The 14,866-nt window shown below is 60.2% G+C and overlaps 9 protein-coding genes across 9 annotated transcripts; 5 read left to right on the top strand and 4 right to left on the bottom strand.

Annotated features, from left to right (window-relative positions):
• Nucleotides 1–316: 316 nt before the first annotated feature.
• On the bottom strand, nucleotides 317–618 carry THITE_2058850 (uncharacterized protein; the record flags this gene model as incomplete). The annotated part of the gene is made up of 2 exons (XM_003657672.1): nucleotides 317–457; nucleotides 523–618. The coding sequence occupies 2 exons, from the start codon at nucleotides 616–618 to the stop codon at nucleotides 317–319; spliced, it is 237 nt and encodes a 78-aa protein (XP_003657720.1).
• A 702-nt stretch (nucleotides 619–1,320) lies between these two features.
• Nucleotides 1,321–2,727, bottom strand: THITE_2082945 (uncharacterized protein). The gene is made up of 4 exons (XM_003657673.1): nucleotides 2,609–2,727; nucleotides 2,457–2,494; nucleotides 1,938–2,306; nucleotides 1,321–1,852 (listed from the first exon to the last, which is right to left on the bottom strand). The coding sequence occupies exons 1-4, from the start codon at nucleotides 2,645–2,647 to the stop codon at nucleotides 1,798–1,800; spliced, it is 501 nt and encodes a 166-aa protein (XP_003657721.1). The 5' UTR covers nucleotides 2,648–2,727; the 3' UTR covers nucleotides 1,321–1,797.
• A 234-nt stretch (nucleotides 2,728–2,961) lies between these two features.
• THITE_127862 (uncharacterized protein) lies at nucleotides 2,962–3,643 on the top strand (the record flags this gene model as incomplete). Its single annotated transcript, XM_003657674.1, is given in 2 exon segments — nucleotides 2,962–3,585; nucleotides 3,601–3,643. Coding segments are annotated over 2 exon segments (441 nt in total), but the record flags the coding sequence as incomplete, so codon positions are not given.
• A 32-nt stretch (nucleotides 3,644–3,675) lies between these two features.
• On the top strand, nucleotides 3,676–4,275 carry THITE_2171579 (uncharacterized protein). The gene has a single exon (XM_003657675.1). It carries the CDS (start codon nucleotides 3,682–3,684, stop codon nucleotides 4,171–4,173), a length of 492 nt encoding a protein of 163 aa, XP_003657723.1. The 5' UTR covers nucleotides 3,676–3,681; the 3' UTR covers nucleotides 4,174–4,275.
• A 16-nt stretch (nucleotides 4,276–4,291) lies between these two features.
• On the bottom strand, nucleotides 4,292–5,509 carry THITE_2123681 (uncharacterized protein). The gene is made up of 4 exons (XM_003657676.1): nucleotides 5,283–5,509; nucleotides 4,836–4,948; nucleotides 4,621–4,684; nucleotides 4,292–4,554 (listed from the first exon to the last, which is right to left on the bottom strand). Exons 1-4 carry the CDS (start codon nucleotides 5,326–5,328, stop codon nucleotides 4,520–4,522), a joined length of 258 nt encoding a protein of 85 aa, XP_003657724.1. The 5' UTR covers nucleotides 5,329–5,509; the 3' UTR covers nucleotides 4,292–4,519.
• Nucleotides 5,510–5,681: 172 nt separating this feature from the next.
• On the top strand, nucleotides 5,682–6,473 carry THITE_2171580 (uncharacterized protein). The gene is made up of 4 exons (XM_003657677.1): nucleotides 5,682–5,806; nucleotides 5,879–5,894; nucleotides 6,010–6,072; nucleotides 6,138–6,473. Exons 1-4 carry the CDS (start codon nucleotides 5,744–5,746, stop codon nucleotides 6,278–6,280), a joined length of 285 nt encoding a protein of 94 aa, XP_003657725.1. The 5' UTR covers nucleotides 5,682–5,743; the 3' UTR covers nucleotides 6,281–6,473.
• Nucleotides 6,438–7,472, bottom strand: THITE_2123686 (uncharacterized protein). Its single transcript, XM_003657678.1, has 2 exons — nucleotides 6,822–7,472; nucleotides 6,438–6,751 (listed from the first exon to the last, which is right to left on the bottom strand). The coding sequence occupies exons 1-2, from the start codon at nucleotides 7,149–7,151 to the stop codon at nucleotides 6,620–6,622; spliced, it is 462 nt and encodes a 153-aa protein (XP_003657726.1). The 5' UTR covers nucleotides 7,152–7,472; the 3' UTR covers nucleotides 6,438–6,619.
• Nucleotides 7,473–7,749: 277 nt separating this feature from the next.
• Nucleotides 7,750–12,349, top strand: THITE_2123688 (uncharacterized protein). The gene is made up of 4 exons (XM_003657679.1): nucleotides 7,750–8,256; nucleotides 8,314–11,234; nucleotides 11,535–11,896; nucleotides 11,973–12,349. The coding sequence occupies exons 1-4, from the start codon at nucleotides 8,051–8,053 to the stop codon at nucleotides 12,015–12,017; spliced, it is 3,534 nt and encodes a 1,177-aa protein (XP_003657727.1). The 5' UTR covers nucleotides 7,750–8,050; the 3' UTR covers nucleotides 12,018–12,349.
• A 94-nt stretch (nucleotides 12,350–12,443) lies between these two features.
• Nucleotides 12,444–13,927, top strand: THITE_2123693 (uncharacterized protein). The gene is made up of 2 exons (XM_003657680.1): nucleotides 12,444–12,717; nucleotides 12,803–13,927. The coding sequence occupies exons 1-2, from the start codon at nucleotides 12,576–12,578 to the stop codon at nucleotides 13,663–13,665; spliced, it is 1,005 nt and encodes a 334-aa protein (XP_003657728.1). The 5' UTR covers nucleotides 12,444–12,575; the 3' UTR covers nucleotides 13,666–13,927.
• The last annotated feature ends 939 nt before the right edge of the window (nucleotides 13,928–14,866 follow it).

Raw genomic sequence — 14,866 nt, forward strand, 5'->3', positions numbered from 1 at the left:
CTCTTTCAAAAAATAACATCTCTGGTCTAGAGATATTTTGGGCCCTGATCCAGGACAAACGGCGTGCACAGGTGGGACGGCTCTCAGAACCTCACTCACTCACTCACTCACAGTGCTCTCTCACTCGCCTGTCGTCATCAAACACAATCACCGCCTTGATGGCCGTCTTGTTCCGATGCTCTCGAGTCCCTCGCTGAAGCGCTCTCGGCCGGAACACCATGTTTACAATGCCCTGGCACTTGATCTTGCCCGAATCGAGGTAGTCGATGGTTTGTGCTGTTTCAGGGCGCAAAGGGTATAGTCGCCCGTAAACTCCCTACGCGCCTAGATCAGAGCGGGACAGCTCAGTGTATGTGTCTGCCGCGTCGAGCTGCTTAGCCACGTCCGTTTTGGACCCGCTGGGCACCGCGATGGTGACCTGGCTGCAGCCGCTGTGGGGGAGGAGTTGGGCGAGCATCTAACGGGCTTGTTAAGATACTCTTGCTTATTACGATGAGTCGAAGAAGGGAGTGACCTTGCCACACCGGTCGGCCCTGCGCCAAATACCAACACGCTGGATTTGAGGAGCGGGCAGATCTTGTCAAGTCCGTGGCGGGAGCCGGAATATAAGCGGTCCATTTCAGGGTCAGGTTCCCATACCTGTTTCACACACACCGCGGGCTTTCACCTTGGCGAGAATATCGTTCACGAAGCTCAGGTAGCGGCACCTTAACAATCTCGAAGTCCTCAGGCTTGTTGTACCTCTTGGCGGGACGTCACGGTTAACTACCCTGAGGGAACACGGGCTACATCCTGAAACCAGAAGCCCAACAAGTCAGAGAGGTCCTTGGTGGGTAAACAACTGCTGTATACACCAACGGACCAACGGATGGATAAACACCTCAATGCCTTCATCTCCTTGGGAAGGTTTATGCTGGAACCCACTTTGTTTTGGTGTCGATGTTGATGTTGAGGGGAGTGGCAAGCACGGACAATGGGTGACCTTGGCTACAAGTTCAACAGAGCAGAGGAGTAGACTAATGTTACTCGGAAACCTGGGGTGTGGGATGTGAGGAGAGACAGAAATAAGCAGAACTCGGAGTCGTCATCAAGTACGGTTTGAAAATCCGACGAGGTCTTCGCCTCGTTGATCGGCTTATACAGCGGACAATCCCGAGGCCGGTTGCCGGAGGTAGCAGTGGTCGCAAAAGGAAGACCGGCTTCCATTCTGGCCCGAATTCCACATCCTCACTTGGACTCCGAAGCTCCATCAGCACTGTCCCGTGCCGTCATGCCCGTTGTTAGAGGATTTGGATGTACCATCTTGCCAAGTCTTGCCCTGGACGGAACCGCGGCCGTGCTTTGGAACGGCCGTGCTTTGGAAATGCTCGAAGACTGGGGGAGGAGTCCCAGGGGTCTGCCCATCTTGAACCCGGTGAAAAGGGTTGACTGATAGACAGCATTCAGCCTACTCATCCTTTGCAAACCATGGCCACAGTGCGCTAGTCTGAACGATAAAAAGCCCCCCGTCTCGTATTGTTCGTTAACCCATCAATTCCGGCGACTGACCCGTCGCCCTGCAGCACCACGAGCAACCGAGTGAGAGCAAAAAATCGTATTGACCACCAATGATGACCCCGAATGCAGCAGTTTTCCGAATGTCTAACCACCAACTCCACGCGCAAACCACTCACGGTCCTGGCGAGTAGGTGCATTGCCGGTCGACCCTTTTACTCTGTGACGTAGAGTACATGTCGTGCCATGTCGTTATGCCATTGCTGGCAACCCAAGAGATAGAGAGATTATCCGCCATCCGCTTTAGGAGGGAGGGGCATCACCACGGCCGCCACGGCCACGACCGAAACCACCACGGCTGCACGGGGGAAAACATAGGGTCAGCGTAACCGATCTCAGAACAAGGCACTCGCCGGACAACGGAATGCGGGGAAGCGACTTACAACTGAGGAGCAAAGTCGCTCGGCGCACCGCCCTCCTTGCCCTCGCCAGCCTCCCGGCGCCTGTAGCCGCCCTCCCGGTCACCACGGTCGCCACGGCCACGGCCGCCGAATCTCCGCTCACCGCGGTCATCGCCGCCCATCATGCCACGGGGCGGGGCGTGCGACCGCTGCTGCTTGATGTGCGTAGCCGGGACAATCTCGGCGGGGATGTGCAGCCACTCCCGGAGGTAGTCGAGACCCTCGGGGGTCAGGGTGTAGTAGTAGTACTGCCACGAGAACTGGGTCTTGACGTAGCCGCGCGAGGTCAGGGACTGGCAGGCCTTGATGACGTAGAGGTTGCGAATGCCGGTCTCGTGGGTCGACTCATAGCTACAGCAGCACGAATTAGCATCCGCGGGTCTCTTTCGAGAACGAATGTCCGGGGGTCGGTGGTGGTGCATCGTCGTTGCATTGTTGTGTTGGGAATCGCTCGAGGAGGAAATCGGGACGCAATGACTGGGAGGAATTCGGTAGACCTACTCCTTAGCAGCGACCATGACGCCCTCCCGGAAGAGGTACTGTCCCGGATGTTAGCTACCATCTCCAGTCGCGGTTTAGGATCACGAGTGTCGCCGAGAATTTCCCCCTTCTGGCTCCCGAGTACCGGAAAAAAAATCCTAGAGTTGGCATACCTCATGGATCGCCTTGCGATCAGCCTTGGGAATAAGCATCTTGGCGGCTGGATCTGTGTCGACACAATTGGGGACCTTGATCTGGCGAATGTGTCGGCGTTGGCGAGGCGAGCTCTTCAAAATTCGGGACCACAGTGATTTGTGGGCTCGCGGCGCCGAAATTCCAATCTTGCAGGTAGGGCTCGGGATTAGCGGGGTGCAAAGCCACGCCGGGTCTTGGCAGGTGGACACTGTAGTGGCTGAGAGCGGGTCTGTGTGGCGGGGTAGCCCCACTTTTGAGGTGCAGGGATCAAGCGGCTGCAGTCGCTTGTGAGCCTGCATGACCGCAAACCGACAACCTCCGCTGAGCATTCGGCATCGAAGCCAAGGCCGAATCAACCACGTCTTTTCGCTGAATCAATAAGCTGGCCACAGCTTTCGGCATCTGTTGCCTGGGCCATTCCTTATCTCAGCCCGATAACTCTCTAATCTTGAAACAAGAGGGCGCATCTTGAACCTGGCCCAGCGCCGTTCGCCGCTCAATCCAAGTAACCTCAACACTGGCTGACACGCCCGCCCGACGGCACCAAGCAAACACCATGGCCGAAGGCAAGATCAACGTTCTTATCACAAGCTTCGCCGGCGCAGGTCTCCCGCCAACACTATCTCTCGCGCTCCCCCCAACTACACCAATCTCCACTCTCCTCGACGAGCTAGACAGCCGGCTCCCAGAACCATGCTCCTTATCGTCGAGCCGCCTCCTCCTCTCAACGCTCTCCAGCCGGCCCATACCCCTCGACTCGCCGCTCCCCATCTCCCACTTCCTCCCAACGCCCAGCACCACGCCGGACGAGGACGACGGCAACACCTTCCGGCATGACTTCCTTTCGCTGCGCCTGTCGGCCGCGCTGTGCGGCGGCAAGGGCGGCTTCGGCTCGCAGCTGCGGGCGGCAGGCGGGCGCATGTCGAAGCGCAAGAAGGGCAGCGGCAACGCGGCGGAGGAGCAGGGGTCGTCGCGCAACCTGGACGGGCGGCGGCTGCGCACGGTGACCGAGGCCAAGGCGCTGGCCGAGTACCTGGCGATCAAGCCGGAGATGGAGCGCAAGGAGAAGGAGCGGCGGCGCAAGCGGTGGGAGCAGATCGTCGAGATGGCGGAGCGCCGGCAGGAGGAGATCAAGCACGGCAGCAAGCGCGTCGGGCTGGACGGCAAGTGGGTGGAGGAGAAGGAGGTCACCGGGGAAAGGACACGCGAGGCGGTCTTGGAGGCCATGAAGCGGGGTGGATATAGGGATAACCTGGCTGCGCTCGGTGGTGGGGAGCAGGCGGGCAGTAGCAGCTCGGCGGACGAGGAGGTGGATGAGGTGATGGACGATGAAGAAGAGGACGAGGAGGAGAGTGGCACGTCGAAGGTGAGCACACCACCTTCAGAGCCGGAGCCCGAACCGGCGTCTAAAGGCAAGGGGAAAGAGAAGGAGACGGGGCTCGGAAATGGGACTGGCAATGGCGCGGTGAGAAAGTTCATTGGGTTCGATGAGGATGAAGAGTTTATGAGTTCTGACGATGAAGAGGACGGGGGGAAGGTGTGACAGCGTAACAGGGACAGCCAGGCTGGCTCGATGTAGACTGTCAAGCGGATTCTTTGCTGTTTACGGAGAAACCTGGCGTTTATGTACTCCAGTTGGGCCGGCGTTCAGGGGATTCCAGGGCAAATCGGCAAATCGACAGTGAGCACCCACATTTTCGCAGATAATCCGCTTCGAAACAACTCAGTCTCTCACCTGCCTCACCTGGTGTCACTGCGCGAGTGGACAAAAGCTAGCACCCAACTCTATGTACGTGCATTCCCCTAACTGCCGCCACGCTAGTGTAACAAGGTCCAGGCTGGGTTATGTCCCCGCGCTCACAGCTCCGCCATGACTGCATCCCATCCCCTTACTGGTCCAGGCGAGCGGGGAAGTTGCCAGCCTCTGTTGGTTCGCCGCATCAGCACAACCACTCTTTGGAAGAAGAAAAGTGGAAGCTAGCATCCTTACCTCTCTGCTCATCCCACCGCTGGTACCATCCGCTAGGGCACAGCGACCGGTACGCAAGCCAGAACTAGTGGAGACATCCCGCTGCTTAGCAACTCGCACTTGCACAGCATATCCTCCTCCCCTCCCACATCGCCATTCGTCACCGGTCGCAACCGATGGCTCCAATGGCTCGTCCACAGCAGCGCAGGGCGCAGGGGGCAACAGGGTCAACTAACCTGGCGGCACGGGGGGAAGTCCTCGCCCTTGGCGAGAATGCACTTGTGGTAGTCGACGTAGTTCTGCCAGCAGTGCTTGGTCTGGTTGGTGTTCGGGAAGCGGGCGTCGACACCTAGAGTCTTGTCAGATCCGATGCGTTCGCCATCCGGCGGCCATTTTCGCTCCTGTATATCCTTTTCTCCATTGCGAAGGCCGGTCCCCTCCGGCAACGCCTGTCTCGTTTTGCTGCTCCCTGCCTCCTCAGTTCATTCGCGAAACGGGGCCAATTCGATGTTTCCAACACGGGAGGGATCCTGAAAAATGGAAGCGGTGGTGTGGGGTGAGTGCATACCGGCTGCCGACCGTGTTAGCGACCAAAATCTCAGAGACCCGCATCAGGCGATGTGTTTCCGGCCCGAGGGAATTTAAGAAAACTGGAAGCTAGCTGTCGGGGGATTCAGTCGTACCTGTGACGAACTTGAAGGGCTTGGTAACGCGCTCGTCGTCGGACATGATGGGCGAATCTGCGATCTCAGGGGAGGTTTGGACAGCTTCAATGGGGTGGCAAGGCGGATTGGTGTTGACAGTCGTCGTCGGCGGCGAAGGTCAGAGCTTCGGAAGAGGTGAGGTCGGGCAGTTTCGGTTCGTCCATGCTCGGCATTCCTGATTGGTTTAACTAAACCCTGAGGCCGCGAATCAGCGCCTCGTTGCCTCATTGTGCAGGCAGCCATTGGCTGGTGGACTGATTTCACTGGCAGAATCGTGCTACTCTGTGGGGCAAGGACGCTTCCATGGAACCGAGCTCCTCTTGGCCGCCTCAAGTGCTGCCCTGGGTTTGCCAATTCGTGACCTCAACTCCGCGGAAGCTCTCCAGAATCACCGAACACAACGCAACGAAAGCAAACGCTCTCCGCTCAATTCGCACACCATGTTTGCGACGCGGTCTCTGCGGATGTTCCGTCCCACGGTTCGCATGATGCGGCCGGTACCGGTAAGTGGCAGCTGGATGCGCCAGTTTTTATTCCGCTGGCGTCAGGACTGACCCGGACATCCAACGGAACAGAAGGAGGAGCAGGCTGGTACGTGGAACCACCGAGCGACGACAACCCCGACGACAGCGTCGTGCCGAGTTGAATCTGCGGTGGGATATTGAAGGAATCCGGAGGCTGACATGGGCTCGGTCCGGTTTCACAGCGCACACAGTCTCGCAGCGTCTGCGGCGCCTGAGGCATATCCCGCCCGAGTTGATTCCGCTTGGTGAGCCGCCGCGATGCGCACTTTCTTGCCTCGCCACGGCTTTATACTCATGATGGAAACCACAGGCGTCGTCGTCACGTTTGGCGTCTCCGCTGCCATCTACTCGAGCAGCCGCCACCTGATGGTCGACAAGAACCTCCGCCTCAAGAGGCAAAACCGCGCGGCGGATGCCCACCAGGATCATCAGTCCTCGGAGGAGCACCACTAGAGGAGGGGAGGCGCATGTGAAGGGTGGTTGAAGTGTGTGCTTTGAACTTAGATCGTCGGACACTTGTACATTGAAGGGCAGCTCGAGCTGGTTGGAAGGAATGTCGGCATGGTTACCTGCAAGGTGGTTGCAGCGCTTGCCTCGGACGTGTCAATCAAACGTGCATTTCCTTGCTAATTTAGAAAAAAACTGTGCCAGAAGCTGCCCCAACGCCGTAGCTATGCATTTCCCTGGTATCAACTCAACCACCCTTTTCAGGCCCGCAGCATGCTGTATGCCGTAGCGAGATGGCGACCCAGAACAACTTTTCTCCCTTGAGAATAATTCCAACTGACGTTTTCACTCCGGTTTAGGCCCCGCAACATCCAGCCCCTCAAGCCCCTGCATTGGGTCCTCCGGCCTTGCGTTCTGCGCCTGCTCGGCGGCCAACCTGTCCTCCTCACTGACCGCATGCTCAGCAAGCCACCCTTCCTGCAACCGAATCCTGTCAGTAAAGCAACGACAGCAACCCCAATTATAGCCAAAAGGGACAAAAACACACCTGCTCCCAAACGGCCGTCTTCGCGCCGAGTCCGGCGCCGGCGGTGCTCTTGGGCGCCTTGGCCGCCGACACCTTGATGACGCGGCCGAACAGCTCGGCCTGGTCCATGTTGTCGACGGCCTCGCGCGCGTCCTCGGGGTCCTCGAACTCGACGTAGGCGAACCCGCGGTGCGGCTCCGCCGCCGCCGTGTGCGGGTTCTCGTTGCGCGGCAGCGACACGTCGGCGATCTCGCCGAACGGCAGGAACGCCTCTTGCAGCGTCGTCACGGTCACCTGCGGCGCGAGCCCGCCCACGTAGACGGTCGCTTTCCAGCGGGCCGAGTCGGTCATGTTTCTTGGGCCGGGGAGGTTTCCCGGGTGCGGGAGCGAGTGAGTGGGTGAGTGAGGGACGCGGGAGTGAGCAGTGACAGCATCAAGTGGTTTGCGACGGTTGGATATCGCAGGTTCGCCTCGCTAGGAGGCCTGAGGCCTGCGACCTGCCGTGCGTCAGAGGAGATAATAGCCGTGTGATTGTAAGATCCAGCCTCGACCGTCGGTAGAGATAACGCGTGCCGTTGCAGGCTGAAAACCACTTAGATGTCGATGGATGTTACTTGAAGCTACAAGTTGCTGATGTTGCCGCCCCACCTTGAAGCTTTGTTACATGTCAGCATACCAGCGGATAGGTAGCACGGAGTATGGAGAACGGAAACACAGGTAGGATACGGCTTACCCATCAACTGCGGCCGCTTATCAAACTTACCTTTGGATGTTCAACACCATCCCCCGAGTTCATCAACAGCTGGTAGTTAGACCTGGAGGACCAAATCATATGATTTAAAATTCGGGTTTTACGTGCCTCTTCCCCCAGAACTGCGACCAACAGGGCGAAAGTTACACAGTGGGTGATAATTACCATACGCCGTACACTGTAAGTAACCTCTGATAGGCTGCCAAATTACCGGGGTGCTGCCCCCTGCACTCCTGCAGGCGCATGTCAGGAGCAGCCGAGTCAAGGCAATCTGGCAACAGCCGCACCAATTTCAACGTTTCGACCGCGAATCGCACCAGTAACCCTTCGCCCCTACGGTTGGATTCCCTGGCGCCGTAGGGCTTCTGGTGCTTGATTGTTTCTCGACAACATTGTATATCCTCCCATCTTCGATCCGGCGACAAGCTCCTCGACTTGACGTCGCCATCCGCCGTCGTTTCCCCCCCACGTCTCAATCCACATCCACACATTCTCCGCCATGGTCCGGCTGCGAGAGGTCCCCAGGACTGCGGCCTTTGCCTGGTCGCCAGGCCCCAATCCCGTCCTTGTTACGGGCACCAGGTCCGGCGCAGTCGATGCCGACTTTTCAGACGAGACCAAGCTGGAGCTATGGGACCTCAACCTCGACACCGTTGACCAGGGGCTGGAGCTGCAGCCCATAGCCAGCATCACCACCGAGAGCAGGTATGCGCATTCGCGCGCTTTCGGCCGTGGTCCCAATTGCTGACGACTCGGCGCCAGATTCTACGACATAGCATGGGGTGTCGCGAGTGACGAGCACCCGCGAGGTGTCGTTGCTGGCGCCATGGAGGATGGCTCGCTGCAGCTGTGGGATGCCGCGAAGCTCCTCGCCGGCGAAGACGCTCTCATGTCGCGCGATACCAAGCACACCGGACCGATCAAGGCGCTGCAGTTCAACCCGCTGAGACCCCAAGTGCTTGCCACCGCCGGCGTCAAGGGCGAGCTCTTCATCTGGGACGTCAACGACACCTCGACCGCTTTCCGCCTCGGCACCGCCGCGGCCCACGACATCGACTGTGTCGCCTGGAACCGAAAGGTGTCAAACATCCTGGCGACGGGCAGCGCCGGCGGCTTTGTTACCGTTTGGGATCTGAAGACCAAGAAGGCCTCGTTGACCCTGAACAACAACCGCAAGCCCGTCAGCGCGATTGCTTGGGATCCGCAGAACTCCACAAACCTCTTGACGGCCACCTCAGACGACAACACTCCCGTGATTCTCCTATGGAATCTCCGGAATTCGCAGGCCCCCGAGAGGACGCTGCAAGGCCACGACCAGGGCGTCCTGTCGCTGTCGTGGTGCCAACAAGATCCCGGCTTGCTGATCTCTTGTGGCAAGGACAACAGAACCCTGGCCTGGAACCCGCAGACTGGCGAGCGTTACGGCGAGTTCCCCGAGGCCACCAACTGGACTTTCCTGACGCGCTTCAACCCTGTAAATCCGAACCTGACTGCGACCGCCTCGTTCGACGGCAAGATTACAATCCAGACCTTACAGAACACAAACCCTTCCGCTGTCCCGGCGGCGCAGACGAGCCTAGATGACGATGACTTCTTCTCCAAGGCCCCCACGCAAATACAGGGCGCGTCGTTCTCTCTGCCTCGGGCGCCCGTCTGGTTCGAGCGGCCAGTCGGCGTCTCCTTCGGCTACGGCGGCAAGCTTGTCATCTTCAAGAAGAACGACACGCCGGCCGGCCAGCCCCGATCTTCCAAGATCCAAATCTCTAGCTTCTCCGTCGACTCGGATATCGGCTCGGCTACCGAGAAGTTCGAGGAGGCTTTCAGGAATGGAGATATCGCTGCCATTTGCGACTCCCACGTGGCCGACGCCAAGACGGAGGAGGAGAAGGCCGACTGGCAGGTGCTGAAGACGCTGAGCGAATCGGACGGGCGCACCAAGATACTTGAGTATCTGGGCTTCTCTAAGGACGAGGATGTCCCCGATGCCGCCGAGCAGGAGAAGTCAGCAACGTCAGATTCGAAGGAGGTGTCAAAGGAGGGCGGGCTGGCCCCGCCACAGGCCAACGGCGACGACGCAGCTAAGAAGAAGCATAAGCGTGTGACCAGCATGTGGGGCGACGCCGACGATGCCGACGACTTCCTCTCTGGCATCGCGGCCGCCAAGGGCGCCAAGACCGACAACCCCTTCCAGCTCATGGGTGACGGAGCCTCTGCCGAGGACCAGATCACCAAGGCCGTCATTACGGGAAACTTTGAAAAGGCGGTCAATATCTGCATGAAGGAAGACCGGATCGCGGACGCCTTCATTCTTGCGAACTGCGGCGGCAAGGATCTCGTCGAGAAGGTGCAGACGGCCTATCTCGCGCAACAGAAGGGCGCGCCGAGCTACCTGCGCCTGATCAGCTCGGTGATCGGCAAGAACCTCTGGGACGTCGTGTACAACGCAGACCTCGGCAACTGGAGGGAAACCATGGTCACGCTCTGCACCTTCGCCGAGCCGGCCGAGTTTCCCGACCTCTGCGAGGCGCTGGGCGACCGCATCTACGAAGCGGGGTCGAGGAAAGACGCTTCTTTCTGCTATCTCGTGGGCTCGAAGCTCGAAAAGGTGGTGGATATCTGGATCGCCGAGCTTCAGGAAGCGGAACAGGCCGGGCTCCAGGAGGCCAGCAACGACTCCAACTTCTCCATCCACGCGCGGTTGCTGCAGCACTTCATCGAGAAGGTGACGGTCTTCCGTCACGTCACCAAGTTCACAGACAACGAGAAGGGCCTCACCGAGGGCTGGAAGCTCGCGTCTCTGTACGACAAGTACACCGAGTACGCGGACATTGTCGCCGCCCACGGCCAGCTGGCTGTCGCGCAGAAATACCTTGACCTGCTCCCGACCAACTTCCCTGCTGCTGAAGTGGCCAGGAACCGCGTCAGACTTGCTACGCAGAAGGCGGCTCCGCAGGCCGCCGCGCGACAGGCAGCTCCCTCTTCGCGCACAGCTTCCCGCGCCGCCGCATCTGTGGGCTATCAGCAGCCAGCATCCACCCCGGCCGTCGGGCCGAGTCCGCCGCACCCTTATGCGCCGCCCCTTCAGGCGCAAGCGCCGGCCCCGGCGCCGAACCCCTACGCTCCGCCGGCTACGTCCCAATATACGCCCGCCGGGGCGTCCCCGTACGCCCCGGCGGCGGGGTACACACCTTCTCCCTCGGCGGTCGGAGGATATGGACCTCCGCAGCCGACTTTCGGTCAGCCAGGATCGCAGGTGCCGCCGCCTCCACGGAGCACCGGTCCTCCTCCCAAGATCAACAAGGATGTCGGTTCGTGGAATGACGTGCCCATGGTCACCAAGCCTCCGGTCCGCAGAACCACCCCAAGCGTCCCACCCATTACGTCTCCCTTCCCCGGCCAGACAGGCTTGCAGTCGCCTCCGCCAGTCGGGCCTTATCAGCGCAGCGTACCTACACCGCCGCCGCCGCCCAAGGGATCTGCGCCTCCCCGGAATGTGGCGTCGCCGCCTGTTGGGCCTCCGCCGCCCGCTGGGCAGAACCCACTGCGGCCGGCTTCGGTGGCGTCGAACGCGTCGACCAACCCGTATGCGCCTCCGCCGCCCTCGGCAGCAGGCGGGCTGCCGGCTCCGATGGTACCTCCGCCGGCTCCTCGGACGGCGTCGCCTTATAACCCTCCACCTGCAGGCCCTCCCCCGTCCAACAGATACGCACCGGCACCCTCCGCCCAACCGTATGGCCAAGGACCTACCTCAGCACCGGCAGCACCTCCCCCGTCGAACCCATACGCACCGCCGCCGGGTGGCCAGCCTCTCGCGCCGCCTCCTCAGCAGCAGTATTCAGCGCCACCGCCGTCAGCCGGTCGTCCTCCTGTTGGCCCTCCGCCAACTTCGAGCGGGCCTCCCCGTGCCGCCGCGGGTGGCCCTCCGCGGGCGGCCGCAGCACCGCCCACGCAGACACCCCCGCCGCCGAAGGCCGCCGCTGCAGCGTCGCCGCCGGCGCAACAGCAGCAGCAGCAGCAGCAGCAGCAGCAGCAAGCCGAGAGGCGGCCGCCGGGCGACCGGTCCCACATACCGCCCAACGCGCAGCGCATGGTGGAGCTGCTCAGCCAGGACATGCAGCGGGTGGCGGCCAAGGCGCCGGCGACGTTCGCGCCGCAGGTCAAGGACACGCAGAAGCGGCTCGGCCTGCTGTTCGACCACCTCAACAACGGCGAGCTCGTCCGGCCGGACACGATCGAGATGCTGAATAAGATCGCCGAGGCGATCGCCGCGCGCGACTACGAGGTTGCTTCCAGACTGCAGGTGGAGATCCTGCGGGAGAAGACGGAGGAGTGTGGACAGTGGATGGTAAGCCTTTTCTTGTCTTTTGTCGTTCTTGTGCAGTATCTGGGACTTGCGACGGCTAACGCAGCGGTGTATGCAGACCGGACTGAAGAGGCTGATCAGTATGAGCAAGGCGACGCCTTGAATGAATGGGGGGTTGGTGCTTTGGCAGGTGGAAAAGGAGGGGGGAAAAGGGGGTGGGCGAGGCGGGGGGCGTGTGAGTAGTCAAGGGAATTGGGTGGTTCGTGTTAGAATGTTAAGCTCGCGAAGAGAAAATGCGGTATCGTTAGAATGTGCCTCTTTACTCTCTTCGGAGCGAGATTGTAAAACTGTGAATCCTTTGCCCGTGTCAAGCTGTGGTCTTGTTCCCTGCCTGGAGTGCTGCTTCGTCCTATGTGACGTTTCCTTCCATGGTTAAGGCTCTTGCTTGGCTGCACAGTTACAGCACCGTATTTCGTACAGCACCGAGTATGTGGTACCGTAAAAAGGGGGACAAGTGTCAAAGGGGTGGAGTTGGCCATCGTAGCTACCTTCCGATAAGATAAGGGATTCCTAGCTGAGGGCAGCCTCCACGCCCACGCCGTCTTGTCGATTTAACCTGAGCTCGACGTCACCGCCGCCCTACCCAGCTCTCCCGCCCTTCCCGTTCACAATTTCGCCAAATTCACACCTGGAGAACTCGGCCTGCAGATAGAGGGCGAGCATGACACCAGAGGAAGAAGCTGCGTCGGCGCGTGCCGAAGAGCAGGCGCGGCTGCGCAAGGCCCGTCGGGAGGCCAAGATCCGCGCCGGCGCCGAGTCGAGGCTGAAGACCATCACCGGCCTCGCAAGCGGCGTCCCGCGAGGTGCGTCTTGGTGGTTCTTGCGTTGAAACAACAATGCAATCTGCTCAGCTGGCAGCTAACATGGCCCGCCCTCTTCTTGCTTTAGACTCTCCGCCAGCAGCGACGGGAGCGCCTGCCGCTTCCTCGACAGCAGAGAGCGCCCCCGCCCGCACCACGCCCGTGGCGGGCCAACCCAAGCACGCCGACCCCGAAGAAGTCGACATCTCGCAACACTTCTACCAGCCGCGCACCACTGCCCGCTTGGGCCCGTCCTCCTCCTCCTCCTCCGCCTCCAACAGCGCCGGCAACATCTCCGACGCCCAGCTCCGCCAGATGATGCTCGGCCTCGACCAACCCACCCCCACCTCCGGCACGCCAGCCCCCGACACCGCCGACGAGCAGATGCTGCGCATGATGATGAAGATGCTCGGCGCCGACCCCAACTCCGCATCCACCACCACCACCACCAGCCCCGCCCCAGGCACCACCAACGCCCCCGTGCTCCCCGCCCGCTCGACCGCCCTCTACCGCCTCCTCCACACCCTCGTCGCCCTCTCGCTCGGCCTCTACATCGCGCTGTACACGCCCTTCACAGGGACCAAGCTCTCGCGCGACCGCGCGGCCGCCGCGGCCGCCGGCTCGGCCGAGGAGCGCGAGCGCCTGTACGGCGACGCCGACACCGCCGCGGCGACGCGCAATTTCTTCTGGGTCTTCGCCACCGCCGAGGCGCTGCTGCTGACCACGCGGCACCTGCTGGACCGCGGGCGCAGCAGGCTGGACGCGGCCGTCGCGGGTGGCGGGCCAAATGGCGGCGGTAGCCTGTTGGGACTGGTGGTCGGGTTCCTGCCCGACGGGGTGCGGGGCAAGGTCGAGTTGGCGATGCGCTATGGCGAGGTGCTCGGCGCGGTGCGGCGGGATGTGCTTATTTGTGTGTTTGTGCTGGGCGTGGCGGCTTGGTGGCGGGGGTAGTAAAATACATACATGCCCGGTGGGTTGGTTAGAGGGGCGGGTGGGATATGGTGAGTGGCGCTCAAATAAGTAGGTTTAGCACACTTGTTATTGCTCAATGACTTCGATGTTGTGGATGTGGTTGTGATTGTGCAAGTGAAGGATAGGGTGGCTGGCTTCGGTCCGAGTGCTCCCTTCATGCGATGCTGACAAGAACCGACTTAGAGGGCAGCAGGCAGCATACGAAGGGTAGCCACCCCCTTAGGCTCCTAGGAGACATTAGACAGAGCACCTAAATGCCCATTCCGGAACAGACACCCGTCGGCCTGGGAGGGTAGGAACACGACGCTGGCCTGCTGTCAGACTTCGGATGATTGTTGCTTCTCGTCTTGCGCCATCTGCAAGGTGATAGGGCACATAAAGGGGTAGCCACTCCTTAGCCTCCTTGGAGACATCAGAATCAGCTCCTGAGTGCCAAATCCAGAACAGACTCTCGTCGGCCTGGGAAGTAGGGACACGACACTACCCTGCTGCCAGACATTTGAATGATCATTACTTCCGTACTTCTCGTCTCGCTCCATCTGCAAGGAGCTAGGCTAGTCCTGCCAGTGAGCAAGTCTCAGGTTTCTATAGCAACCTCCCGGACCGGACTGGACGACATCCATGGATGTGCTCTATTTCCCCTTCCATATCTCTATCAGAGTGTGTCATGCCTACCACCCGTCGCCCACAAAAAGCCCAGTCTTTTAACACAGTGCCCTTCCACGTTCCCGTCCTATTCCAGCCTCAGATTCCGATGCGATCAATCTCTCCGACCTCCATTCGCACCCGTTCCTACATCGCTGTCTAGTTAGTAGTAAGTACAACTTCACTAGCCGCACAAGCGCCCGCCCTGCTCGCTGGTCCCGACACCCCTGAATCCCCAATAATATCGGTACTGGCGGGTATATTCGACCTCCTCACCCCTTACCACCCCCCAGCCCAAACAGGCCAGAGGCCTACCACCTCTTCTAGCGCAATGCTTGAATGAGCCGCGATGATGTTCTACACAAGCGCACAGAAACAGGAAAAGCCCATAGAAAAACCCCCGTAAACAGCAGACGAACGCCCGTGCGATGCAAGCAAAGACCCAGAGAGGAGAAGAGAAGAAATAAAAAGCCAAGAGGAAAAGGGATCTTCAGCCCAAGCCGTGCCATACCATCCAGACCAAGCAAAAAGAGAA

The sequence above is a fragment of the Thermothielavioides terrestris genome, chromosome 6 (genome assembly GCF_000226115.1).
Source record: "Thermothielavioides terrestris NRRL 8126 chromosome 6, complete sequence".
Classification (NCBI taxonomy): Eukaryota; Fungi; Ascomycota; class Sordariomycetes; order Sordariales; family Chaetomiaceae; genus Thermothielavioides; species Thermothielavioides terrestris.